The 13,699-nt window shown below is 41.8% G+C and overlaps 1 protein-coding gene across 9 annotated transcripts in view; it reads right to left on the reverse strand.

Moving 5' to 3' along the window:
• The window catches only part of FOXN3 (forkhead box N3), a 469,191-nt gene that overhangs the window by 11,972 nt on the left and 443,520 nt on the right, over window positions 1-13,699 (reverse strand). For all 9 annotated transcript variants that reach the window (XM_030930895.1, XM_030930894.1, XM_030930896.1 and 6 more), the window contains one exon: window positions 13,500-13,605. In XM_030930895.1, coding sequence (XP_030786755.1) covers window positions 13,500-13,605 — 106 coding nt within the window. The remainder of the gene's footprint in view (window positions 1-13,499; window positions 13,606-13,699) is intronic.

The raw sequence follows: 13,699 nt of genomic DNA on the forward strand, positions 1-13,699 counted from the left end.
TAAGCCACCACAAGCAAAGAGACAACAGTACAAAGAAGTGATAGAATCTGAACAGCAAAGACTACAAATGTTGAAATAATTAGTTACAGAAGGTAAAGTTAGTATGTTTAAAGAAATAAAGGAGGGAATTGAAAAACACTAGAAAGGAAGATCAGACTACATTGGAAAGCACTAAATAGAACTTCTACAGATAAAACATATAATCCTTGAAATTAAAAACATCAATGCAAAGTGTGGTGGCTCACACCTGTAATCTCAGCTACTCAAGATGCTGAGGAGGAAGAAGTGCTTGAGCCCAGGAGATCAAGCCCAGCCGGGGCAACATAGTGAGACCCTGCATCAAAAATAATCAATCTACATTGAAGGTGGTCCTAAAAAACTCAATGTGGCTGAAGAGAAAAATTAGTGAATTGTTATATGGACCTGAAGATACTACACAAAAAGCAGCAGAAAGAGACAGAGATAGAGAATACGGAAGAAAGTTTGGATGAGACGGAACACAGAAGAACCAACAGAAATCTAACCTGGAGTTCCAGTGAAAATAAAAAATGGGGAAGATTCAATACTTGAATAGGAAATGGCTAGAGTACCAATCTTCAGATTCAGAAAGCCAACACATCCCATGTGGGATAAAGAAAATAAAGCCCATACGTAGATACATCACAGTCAAACTTTAGAGCAGACACAAAAAAGACAAAAAGATTTTAAAGTAGTACAAAGAAAACGTATTGCCTAAAGTACTAATTAGGATAAAACAAGTGAAGCAGAAGAAAGTGGAACAATATTCTCAAGAGAGAAAATAACTGTCAATCTAGCATTTTATATCCAGTAACACTATCTTCTAAGGGTAAGGGCAAAATACATTTTTTCAGGCAAAAATTGAGGGCTTTAACCTCAAATAAACCCTCACTGCAGGAATTTCTTAAGAATATATTTCAGGAAGGAGAAAAATCATCCAAAATGGAAGATCTGAGATGTAAGAAGAAATAATCAGTAAAGAAAATGTAGGCTGGGTGCTGTAGCTCACGTCTGTAATCCCAGCACTTTGGGAGGCCGAGGGAAGTGAACCACTTGAGCCCAGCGGTTCCAAGACCAGCCTGGCAACATGGCAAAAACCCTGTCTCTACTAAAAATGCAAAAAATTAACTGAACATGGTGGTGCATGCCTGTAGTCCCCACTACTTGGGAGGCTGAGGTGGTAGGATCATTTGAAACTGGGAGGCTGAGGCTGCAGTGAGCTGTGTTCATGCCACTGCACTCCAGCCTGGGCAACAGGAGTGAGACCCTATCCCAAAAAAGAAAAGAAAATGTGGCCAAGTATTGATTGTACAATACAATAATAATAATGACTAAGTGGTTAAAGACACTACACACACACACAAAACAAACAAACAAACAAACAAACAAAAACCCAAAAATACCCAGAACTGAAGTACTGGAGAAATGCAGCATATCAATTGGGAGGTGGAGAGAACTGAATTTAAAGCAATCCCAGAGCCCTGTATTAATCAGAAGGTTAAAGATATTGATTAACTTTAAATATTTTAAAATATTCATGCTAAAAGTTCTAGGATCAACACTAAATGAAGAAAAACAGAATGGGTAACTTCCAAATCATTAGCAGGGGGAGAAAATGGAATGAGGAGTAGGAAAATCAATTTAAAATAATGCTAGAAAGAAAATCTGAAAAAATGAGGCACACACAAATGTAAAACGAGATGATAGAACGAAACTCAAAAATGTCAATAAAAATGGGCTAAAAATCTTCAGCTAAAAGGTATATAGATCATTAGCTCAAATTTAAAAAAGAAAAAAGAAGCCCTATGCTGTTTGCAAGGACACTCCTACATAACAGGATAAAGAAAAACAGGTTAAAAGACTGGAACAAGTTATGCTATGCTGGTATAGCAATATTAAAATGAGATCAGATAGATTTCAAGGCAAAAATCACTACTCCAGATAAACAGTCATTCAACATTCTAAAGATTCAACCCATCAGGAAGATAAAACAATTCTAAATGTGCATAGTTCCAATAAAATACCTTCAAAATATATATGCCTAAAATTGACAGAGGTACCAGAAGAAACAGTCAAATCTACATTGGAATGGCAGATTTTAATACATCCCTTTCAGTATACAATTGATCAAACTGACACACACACACACACACGTTTCGTATGGAGATTTGACTTATTGGACATAAACATAGAACATGTGCTAATAATGGAAAAGACATATTTTTTGATGCACACATGACATTTTTTATTTTTACCTACTTATTTATTTTTCATTTATAACTGAGAGAGATGGGGGTCTTACTATGTTGACCAGACTGGTCTTGAACTCGTGACCTCAAGCAATCTCCCACCTCAGCTTCCCAAACTGCTGGGATTATAGTTGTCAGCCACCACGCCTGGCTGAAATATTTTTTAAAAATTGATATATACTAGACCATACAGCAAGTGTCAACAAATTTCAAAGAAGCAATATTGTACAGATAAATTCTCTGACCACAACGTATTGAAATTAACAGTCAACGCTGAGAGATAACTAAACACAAAAATAAAAAACAACCATCTTCTCTTTAGTTTGGAAATTCAAAGAACACATTTTAAAAATACCCATGGATCAAAGAAAAAATCAAAATGGCAATTAGAAAATACTTATACCTTAACAATAATTAAAATAAATAATACCAAAACCGACAGAATGCAAAAAGCAGTAGGGTGAGGAAAATTATAACCTTAAACTTGTATAGAAGAAGAAGAAAGGCTTGAAATAAGAGTACCCAATCTAGACAAAGAAAAACAGAATAAATCCAAAAAAGAAAGGAAATTATAAATAGCAGAAATCAATGGAATAAAGAATAAATGCAAAGTAAAGCTAACTTAAAAAGTTGATTCTTTGAAAAAAAAAATATATGGTGAGATTAAGCAAAAGAGAAATGATACAAATGAAATAAGGAATAAAAAAGGGACACAGTTACAGAAGATGTTTTGAAATATAACAAGGTATATTATGAATAATTCTTTGCCGATATATTTGAAAACTGAGGTGACGTGGACAAACTCCTAGAGTTGCCAAAAGAAATTCAAAAGGAAATTTAAAAGCACAAGTCATCCTATTATCATTACGTAAATTAAATCAATAGTTAAAAATCATCCCACAAGGAAAACACCAGTGCCAGATTATTTTGCAAGCAAGTTCCAACGAACATTAAGCAATAGATATTTCCAGTCTTAGATAAACTCTTTCAGAGTTTATCTGAAAGAGTGAATATGCCTCAACTCCTTTTCTGAGGCTAATGTAATCTTGACAATACACTAGATAAAGACAGAACAAGAGAAACATGGGTTATAAACAAAGACACAAAATTCATAAATAAAACATTAGCTTGGCAACCCTAGTAATGTGTAAAAAAAAGTATCATAAGCAAGTATATTCAGAAATGCAAATTTTGTTCAAAATGACAAATTTATAGTGTAATTCACCACAGTAAAAAAAAAAAAAAATGTTATAGTTATCTTAACGATGCAAACTTTTTTTAATGAAACTCAATAACCACTCATGATAAAATATCATAGCAAACTATGAATAGAATAATTTTGTTATGATAAAGCATATTTCCTAAGAAAGCTTTAACTAATATCCTATCAATTGTGAATCAGTAACATGGGTCCATTTAAAATACGAAATAACACAAAGATGCCTGTTATCATAACTTCTATTCAGAGGTCCTGGACTGTGCAATAGGACAGGAAAAAGAAAAGATACAATAATTAGGGGAAAAAAACCCACCAGTATTGACAAAAGATATGATTTGTGCACAGAAGAATCTATAAACTGTTAGAATTACTAATGCAGTTTATTTAGCAAGGTTGCTGGAAAAAAAAAAATCAATAATGTGAAATAAATTGCATTTCCATATATTAGCAACAAGTAGAAAATACATCATATTAATTTGTAAAATTTATAACGCATGAAAAAGAATCTATTCTATGTAGAATAAATCTAACTGAACAGGCATAAGAACTTTAGGGAAAAAAATCATAAAGGTATAATGAGAGGCACTGAAGATTTAAGTAAATGGAGAACTACACACGCTCATGGACTGAAAGATGCAAAAAGGAAGTTTTGTTGTTAAGAGTTAGGGTCTCACTATATTCAGGCTGGCCTCAAACTCCCAGCTTAAGCAATCTTCCCGCCTCAGCCTCCTGAGTAGCTGGGACTACAGATACATGCCACTGCACCTGGCTTTCAATATAGGAGTATTAATCCACAACAAACTGATCTACAGATTCCATACAATTCTAGTCAGGAATCACAATAGGGTGTCTTTTGTTCTTCTTGTTTGCACATCCCCTTGCAGTTTATCAAGCTGATTATAAAATTTACATGCAACTGCAAACAGCCAAGAATAGCAAAGACACTTTAAAAAGAACCAAGTGGGAGAACATGTGCTCCCAGACTTAAGAACTTACAAAGATATAATAATTCAGACACTGTGGTATTGCCATGGTACAGGAAAATACAAAATAGGACCAAGAGCCCCCAAAATAAACCCACAAATATTAGGAAACCTGATATATATCAGAGCTAGCATTTCATATCAGTGGGAAAAAGAGGGGCTACTAACAAGTGATGCTGGGATAACTGTTTATTATTTGAAAAATATTTAAATATATCTCTATCTCACTCCGTAACTCCAGATGGATTACAGACTCAAATAATAAGACTTAAATGTGAAACAAAAAACTTTAAACCTTTTAGAAAAAAAACCATAGGAGACTAGATGACCACAGAGTAGGGAGATAAATCTTTAAGACACCAGATTTCATAAAAAGATTGATACATGTGATTAATAAGAATGGAAATTGAAAGAGAGTGAAAAGACCATCCGCGAACTTAGAAAATCTGCAACATATGTACTCAATACAAGATTGATATGTAGACTATATCAAGAGCTCCTATGAAGAGAAGAAAAAAGGGAACCCAGTAGAAAAATGAGCAAAATGCTAAACAGGAAATCCATAAAATAATATATTCAAAGAGCCCGTTAAATATATGAAAAACTGTGCAACATCTTTAGTAACAAGGGAAACACAAATTTTTTGTTTTGTTTTGTTTTGTTTTGTTTTGTTTTTGAGACAGAGTCTGGCTCTGTCGCCCGGGCTGGAGTGCAGTGGCCGGATCTCAGCTCACTGCAAGCTCTGCCTCCCGGGTTTACGCCATTCTCCTGCCTCAGCCTCCGGAGTAGCTGGGACTACCCCGCCACCTCGCCCGGCTAGTTTTTTTTTTTTTTTTGTATTTTTTAGTAGAGACGGGGTTTCACCATGTTAGCCAGGATGGTCTCGATCTCCTGACCTCATGATCCGCCCATCTCGGCCTCCCAAAGTACTGGGATTACAGGCTTGAGCCACCGCGCCCGGCCGGGAAACACAAATTAAAGTACAATGAGATACCATTACATACCTACTAGATTGGTTGAAATGACAAAGCATGACAATTCTAAATGTGTGTGAAGATGTGGAGGACTAGGGACTATCACACTCTGTTGGTGGCAATGTAATTGGAAACAAGCACTTTACAAAACAATGTAGCATGACCTTGTAAAGCTGAGCATGTACATACATATCCTATAAACCAACAATTTCACTGCTAGACATCTTAAATGAATTTGAGACATGTATAAGAATCTCCAAGCCGGGCGCGGTGGCTCAAGCCTGTAATCCCAGCACTTTGGGAGGCCGAGACGGGCGGATCACGAGGTCAGGAGATCGAGACCATCCTGGCTAACACAGTGAAACCCTGTCTCTACTAAAAATACAAAAAAAAAACCTAGCTGGGCGAGGTGGCGGGCGCCTGTAGTCCCAGCTACATGGGAGGCTGAGGCAGGAGAATGGCTTAAAACCCGGGAGGCGGAGCTTGCAGTGAGCTGAGATCCGGCCACTGCACTCCAGCCCGGGCGACAGAGCAAGACTCCGTCTCAAAAAAAAAAAAAAAAAAAAAAAAAGAATCTCCACAGCAGCACTGCTTGTAATAGCAAAGAATTATTAATGATCCAAATGTCTTTTATTAAAAAATGATGGTATAGTCACACAATGGGATATTATATAGCATGAAAATGACTCAATTACAGTTATATGTCACAAAACAAAGAAACCTAATACGAATTAAAAAAAAAAAGTTAAAAAAGACACAGTATCATTCTAATTATTTAAAAAACTCAAGGCTGGGCACTGTGGCTCACACCTGTAATCCTAGCACTTTGGGAGGCTGAGGTGTGTGGATTGTTTGAGCTCAGGAGTTCGAGACCAGCCTGGGCAACATGGCAAGATGTCATCTCTACAAAAAACAGAAAAATTAGCCAGGAGTGGTGGTGAGTGCCTGTAGTCCCAAATACTTGGAAGGCTGAGAAGTGGGAGGACGAGAATGCAGCGAGCCGTCACTGTGCCACTGCACTCTGGTGTGGGTGACAAAGTGAGATCCTGTCTCAAATAAATAAAGAAATAAAAAGAGAGTAGCCTCCCCAAACCATAAAGATGAACACTACAAAGAATGATAAGAAATACTAAGGAGCATGCAGAGAATCATTTAATACCAGTTGCATAAAATACTTCTCACCAGGTATCAAATTCTACCTAGGAGAGAGAGGCCATTTAGGTCATTAAACTGATTTAACTTGTTAGTTTACAGTTCTTCCCTACCTTTTTCACAAAATCCACTCTAATTCTACCTGTGCCTCAGCTGTAAAATCAAGGTGAGGTTTAAGAACCCTTCCATCAGCCCTAGAATTTTGCAATCGGGCAGACGCACGGCTAAAAAGGTGAAGGATGTCCAGGGGGCAGGTGGTTAGCTCCTCCTGGAAGCATCCAGGATCAACTCTTAAGAGTTCTAACTCAGTGGTAATCTCCAGTGGGACCACAATTTTCTCCCAGGAGCTGCAAACTGCTCCCCTAAACCACTGAGATAAACATGATTTCCTTTTTGCAAGAGATCACACAACACAAATAGGAGTGATCCTAAAACTCTCCTCCATGAATTATTTTGCATTTAAACCAGTCCAGAATCATAGGGAGTTTGGAGGATTTCTAGATACAACATGAAAAAGAGCCACCAGGACTTTCAAAGGCATTAACAAATGTCATTGATATGAAATATGAGGAGCAGCTCTAGAATGCTGATCAAATTTCACAGTTTGCTGGTTGTTGTTTAAGTTTCTGGACCAGAAGGGTCCAAAGCAAAAACTATGCTTGCTGAAACGTGCCCAGGAGGGAATTCAGTGCATGCTTTGTGTGACTGGGATTCTTTTCCTCCTTCCCCTTAAACCTAGCTCTTTAGTATTTTCTCCTCTCCTCCCACTACAAAGCAAAATCTAATACTGGGTTTTGTAATTGCCTCCAAAGACCATGATTTCAAAGACAAAGGCCAACAGGTGCTTGATCTTTAAATACGGAACAAAATACAACACTAGAAAAGATCAGCAGCCAATCTGCTCTCAAGTTACATAATTGGACTACAACCCTATCTTAATACCAAAGGTTGCCACCTTCCTACACTCCTGATACAAACATCTTCTCAAGAGAGGAGACAAGACAGCTGACCCAGAGCAGAACTTAGGCTGAAGGATGGGTTTTCCTGATGATTCTATTTTGACATGACCTTAAGAATTAATGTTTTCTACTACAGTCAGACCATTAATGCCTGACTTGCTTCATGTTCCATGGGAAGTACAGTTTTCACTTGAGGTTGTTGGAGATCCAAATAAAATTAAGCAGCCTTAGATGGTGATTGGATGAAACTCTTGTATAATTTGGTAACAGGTAGGGTGGTCTAGACTTGTAGTCCAGATGATGGCCAGCACTCTTGAAAGCCAATGGCTTTGCCAACAAATGTACACTGTGCTGAAAGGTGGCATGGATTCGATCTAAGCCTTCTCCTAAGGTTTTGGGGTACCTGAGGTTCCAGTGCTCAGGAAGGAAACCTGGGAAGGTCTGTGGGAGACAGGCTAGGTAAATCCATGAGGCTTTCCACGTTACTTACTTATCGAACACCTACATAATACTGACTACGTGCCAGGCACACAGCTGTGTGTGAATCCAAATAACCCATGAGGCAGACACACACTTTTCCTTTTGAGAAGCCCGTGGGCACTTCCCCGAGGTCACACGGCTGCAGGCGACAGACCCAGGAAATGTGGTTCCTGAGTTCACATGCATATTTTGTTGGCTCAGTTGCTACAGAACAGGCCTTCCCCCCATCAGCTTTCTCCCAATCCTCCAGTGAGCCCTGGACATTTCATTCTTTTCTGCCACCTGATGAGGCATGTAGGGATCAAAAAGAGCCCTAAAGATTAAAAGCAAGGTGGCTGAGATCCAGGGGGGTTGCTGTGGCCCAACTCTGGGTTGGGGCAGCCCACCATGCTGCGAATGTAAGAAACCTGGGACTCCTCCTTCCCAAGAAGGCCAGCAACAGCTCTCCCAGGGCTATCATCATGGGTTCCATTCAAAGCAATCTCTGCAAGGGATTTCCCTGGGAAAGCAGCCGAAGACACAGGCATACAACTTTAAGATGTGTGGGTAGTTATTTTGAGGGTGATGTGTCTTGAGGACTTGACGCCCAGGCAAATTTAAAAATAAGCAGGTTTCCAACGTCTAAGGATGGGCCAATCTTGGAGGTTATTGAGTAAAAAGTCAACACCGTAAAAGTCAATTACACTATTGACAGATACTCTTACAAGGAGATTTCACATCATAATTATATGCAAAGGAACCTAGCAAATAGAAACTGTGTAATGATCAGCTAATAAAAGTAACACTTCATCTATGTCAATAACAGTTTCAGAGTTAAGACAAACAAACATGGCCTTTGCCACTCAGTGGAGGGAAAAAAAAATCCCTGAAAGACAAATATTTTCACTTAAGGAGAAGTCGCTTAGACTCACAAGGAAAACCTGTCACACAAAAGAGTGGGAAATTGGTCTTTAGTGGGTGCTAACGACTCTCCCACCCTCCCTGGGCCCCAGCTGAACAGACTGGGGCAGCAACCCCTGTAAACATCTGAGCATATACAGAACACTTGGGCACTGCCACGTGGTCTGGGAGATAACATTCTGTATTGTTCTAGTCTCCACTGGACTGCTTTCCCTTTCAGCCTTGGCTGAGTTTGGGTTCCACTGACATGTGGCCAAATTAAAAAATGTTAAAATTATGATGAATGTGAAAATGCAAAACAAGATTTTTTTTTTCTCCAAGCATTTCTTAATGGGTTTTACGCAGACACTGATTAGGCAAATGCCTCCATAGCTATGTTTGTGTTCCTTCTTTCCAAAAGCATCTCAGTGTCTGCTACTTGCGCTACAAAAAGAGGGCAAAGATACTATAAGCAAGTACCCCTAATTTCTAGAGCTTGCTACCCCTCTTCCCCTAATTTCCCTTAACACTGAGGGGGGCAAGTTTAGAATTGGCATTTGGACAACTAACTGCTAATGCACAATGGTTTTCTTTACTGGTTATCTCTCTCTCACTCTCTTTTTTTCTTTTTTTTTGAGACAGAGTCTCGCTCTGTCGCTCAGGCTGGAGCGCAGTGGCCGGATCTCAGCTCACTGCAAGCTCCGCCTCCCGGGTTTACGCCATTCTCCTGCCTCAGCCTCCCCAGTAGCTGGGACTACAGGCGCCCACCACCTCGCCCGGCTAGTTTTTTGTATTTTTTAGTAGAGACGGGGTTTCACTGGGTTAGCCAGGATGGTCTTGATCTCCTGACCTCGTGATCCGCCCGTCTCGGCCTCCCAAAGTGCTAGGATTACAGGCTTGAGCCACTGCGCCCGGCCTTTTTTTTTTTGTTTTAACAGGGTCTTGCTCTGTTGCCCAGCAGGCTGGAGTGCAATGGCACAATTTCGGCTCACTGCAACCTCCACCTCCTGGATTCAGGGGATTCTCCCATCTCAGCCTCCTGAGTAGCTGGGACTACAGGCACACACCATCATGCCCAGCTAATTTTTGTATTTTCAGTAGAGATGATGTTTCACCATGATGGCCAGGCTGGTCTCGAACTCCTGACCTCAGGGGATCCACCTGCCTCGGCCTCCCAAAGTGCTGGGATTACAGGTGTGAGCCATCGTGCCCGGCCTCTTTACTGGTTATCTCTATTTATGCAAATGGTAACTTGCCGAGTTTCTGCAAACTATGGTTGCACATTTTACCAAAATGATTTTGTTCAAAATTCCTATGATGCTCAGGAAAGTCACTCTTTAATTAGACTATACGTGCCTTTGTAGTGGCAGACATGAAGCAAGCTGTGCCATTACAAAGCTATTGCCACTCAAGTCTCAAACCCACCCTTCTACTCTGTTTCCCACACTGGGGCTGGACTTTACCACCGGGCTCCATGTGAGGCTCTGCCACCAGGGGGTGCCATAGAGAGACTGAGAAGGTGGTGGAGGAAGATGGAAGTGGCTGGCTCCTGCCTGTTTCGTGTTCTTGAGCCACCCAGCAATGCCTCTGCACCTCAGCAGCAGCATTCATTATTGGCATTGCCAAACCCAGTTTGCAGCTTTTCCAGCACCTGCAGAACTATGTTCCCTTAGAGGCACCAGCACCATCAGAGGCTGCTGCCTAGCCCCTGCCCCCCATGCAAAGGTGAGTTTCAGCTCTGCCCTTTGTTTCCAACCTCTTCCCTTTGTTCCCTCAGCCCTAGAGGTGGTAGCTGCCTCCTGCAATTACTCTCTCCATGACACCCTGAGTTATCTCTTTACCTTTCAGTTACCTAGTTAATAACATCCTACCTGGTTCACAGGTTTGCTTTCTTTCTAATCATTTTGATTTCTACATGGTCTCACTCTGTCACCCAGGCTGCAACGCAGTGGAGCAATCTCAGCTCACTGCAGTCTTGACCTCCCAGGCTCAAGGGATCCTCCCACCTCAGCATGCAGAGTAGCTAGGACCAGAGGTGTGTGCCACCATGTCCAAGTCATTTTTTTTTTTTTTTTTTTTTTTAAATAATAGAGATAAGGTTTTGCCATGTTGCCCAGGCTGGTCTCAAATTCCTGAGCTCAAGTGATCCACCCACCTGAGCCTCTCAGTGTTGGGATTACAGGCGTGAGTCAACGTGCCCGGCCTCGGCGAATTTTTGAACTTTCTGTAGAGCTGGGGTCCCTCTATGTTGCTCAGGCTGGTCTCAAACTCCTGGCCTCAAGTGATCCTCCTGCCTCAGCCTCTCAAAGTGCTGAGATTACAGACATGAGCCCCACCACACCCAGCCCTGGTTAACATTAAAGTCTCTCTGTTACTTGGTATGGTTTCTGTCTCCCTACTGAACCTGTCTGAGACACAAGTCTGGCTCAGAGGCTGTTTTGTTTTCTTTTACTTTGGAAGGAGCCCAGCTGAGGCACTCACTGGACTGGATGAGTGGCAACTTTCAACAGAAACAAGACTGTTTTGCTGCAGTGCTTTGTTATTCTCTAACCAGAAAGAAAGCATCGGTAGTTGAAATAACACCTCAAGAGGGAACTAACCAGTAAAATTTGTCATAATAAATGTCATGAGAGTAAGAATTAAAATAAGAAGGCAGCTCCTGTTGAGGGTCAACCTGTTGTCTGCCAGGCTTTTCTGTGCCCTTCTATAAGGCATGGCTGGGCCTATAGTGAAAGCTACTCTTGAAGGCACTAAAAAAGATGGTCAAGAGGATAAACTGTAAGTCTATATTTAGAATCTGCTAATAAAAGTACATTGTTGCTGCAAGCAAAAATAGTTCACAGTCTCCAAGTCTTCTCAACCAAGAAGGTAAACTATGAGGCAACACAGGAAAGATTTTAAGAAAGAATGAAAAACAGAGTATGTCTTTTTCAAAAATGTGAGGCAAGAGCATTGGAATTTTGGCTTCATGGAAAGAGGCTTACCACTTAGGAACCCAAGAATTACGGACCTGAGAGTAGCCGGGAAAGATACCGGAGACGGACAAGAAAAACCTTTCCATGTATTTTTGGAAAATATCCCCTTGTCAGATTAGTAGAAATGATAAGTGGTTTTATAATTTGTTACTACTCTAATTACTAACAACTTCCCATCTTATCAGAAGCTATAGACCTTTGCTCTGAATATTACGGGACTTGTCCTGACAACAGCAGGAGGAGTTAAAAGACAAGCTCGTGGAGAAGCTGCACACGGCAGGGGAGTTTGATCTTGCTTCTCCCTCAGGCCCAGCTAAACACACTTTCCGGGTTGGTTTCCTTTTGGACATAAAACACTATGAAAGCAAAATGGCCTTCAGGTGCAAACCTGATCCGTAAATGCAGAAGGAGAGGGATGGTGCCTTCAAGGGGTGCAGCTCAGTGAGACAGGCTTTTTCTAAACAAGCAACCAGGGCCTGGCACCTGCAACAGTGATGAGGCATCAGCCAACTTATTGAGACCTAGCCCTCATCCTCAGGACGCAAAGTACCCAGGACAGAAAGGGACACACAGAGAAACTGCTACCATACAGGGTCACTCATTGAAGGGCTACAACCAAAGCATGGGGCTAATTGGTTCACGGTAAAGAGAAGTTTCTCTGCCGCTGGCTCCCAGACCACATTAAAAAATCACCTTTGTGCCAGATCTTGAAGGACGTGCTGCCTTGCATATGAGGGTGAGGGGAATCTACACAGAGAAAACTGTATGAATAAGATGGGCCAATACTGGGCATATTTGGGGAACACATTTGGCTCAAGGAGAAGGAAGGACTGTCAGGGTGGTGCAGGGGTAGTCACAGAAGGGGCTTCTGCAGACAGCTGGAGGGGCACGGTGTTAGGACACGGGTCTGGCAGTGGTGGATGGATGGACAGGAGTGGGCGTAGAAGCAGCTAGCGGACGGAAGAAGGCTCCAGCGATGGTGCCTGTGAGGGCTGTGGGCTGGCGGCGGACCCTGATCCGGGGCTGGCAGTGGAGATGGAGAGCATGGAGGAGAGAAATGTCCCAAGGAAGGGTTCATGCGGCTTGGCAGCTGACCTCATTCTTGGAAGCAGGGGAATGATGCCACCTGCTATTTATAGACCACGTACCAAAGCTCGCCTCACATCTCATTTTGCATTTGATTTTCCCTGCAACCCCTGGTAGGAGGCAGGAGTTTTCACAGATGAGGGAACCGAGCCCAGAGTCACAGGATAGGGGAGGGACAGGGCTGGTTCTCGCGCTAGGCCTGTTAGCCTAGAATCCAATTAATATCCTGCCTTCCATTTCCTTCTACCCACTTCTTACCCTGCCTTCCTAAAATAAAAAAAATGAATTTAACTTGCCCCCATTCCTCATCTGTAAAGAGACCGGGATCTGGTGGCCGAGAAAGAGAAGGTGGCATTCGGATTGGGAGTTCTTGGGGTTACTTTCACATTTCTGAGCACCCAAACCAGGTTTATTGTCGCCACTAGCTCGAAGCAGCTCCTCTCTGTCTCCAGAAGGGACCCCGTGGACAGAGAGCCGCCCTTCCCACTCCCAGGGCTGGCTCTGCAGGGCACACGCTCTGCTTACCTCATGGCTGCCGTCACCCCAATGGGAGTGATTGGCAGCGGCCGCACGCCAGGAAACAGCCCTCGGCTCAGGACCCGTGCTCCGTTTTGGATCACTCCTGGAGGAACTGAAAAAGCAAAGGGGAGAAAGACACTGCACGTGAATTCAACTGTGAAGATTTCCGTTCTAAGTCAGAAATTCCGGATGGACCAATAAGAGAG

This window comes from Rhinopithecus roxellana, chromosome 5 (genome assembly GCF_007565055.1).
Source record: "Rhinopithecus roxellana isolate Shanxi Qingling chromosome 5, ASM756505v1, whole genome shotgun sequence".
Classification (NCBI taxonomy): Eukaryota; Metazoa; Chordata; class Mammalia; order Primates; family Cercopithecidae; genus Rhinopithecus; species Rhinopithecus roxellana.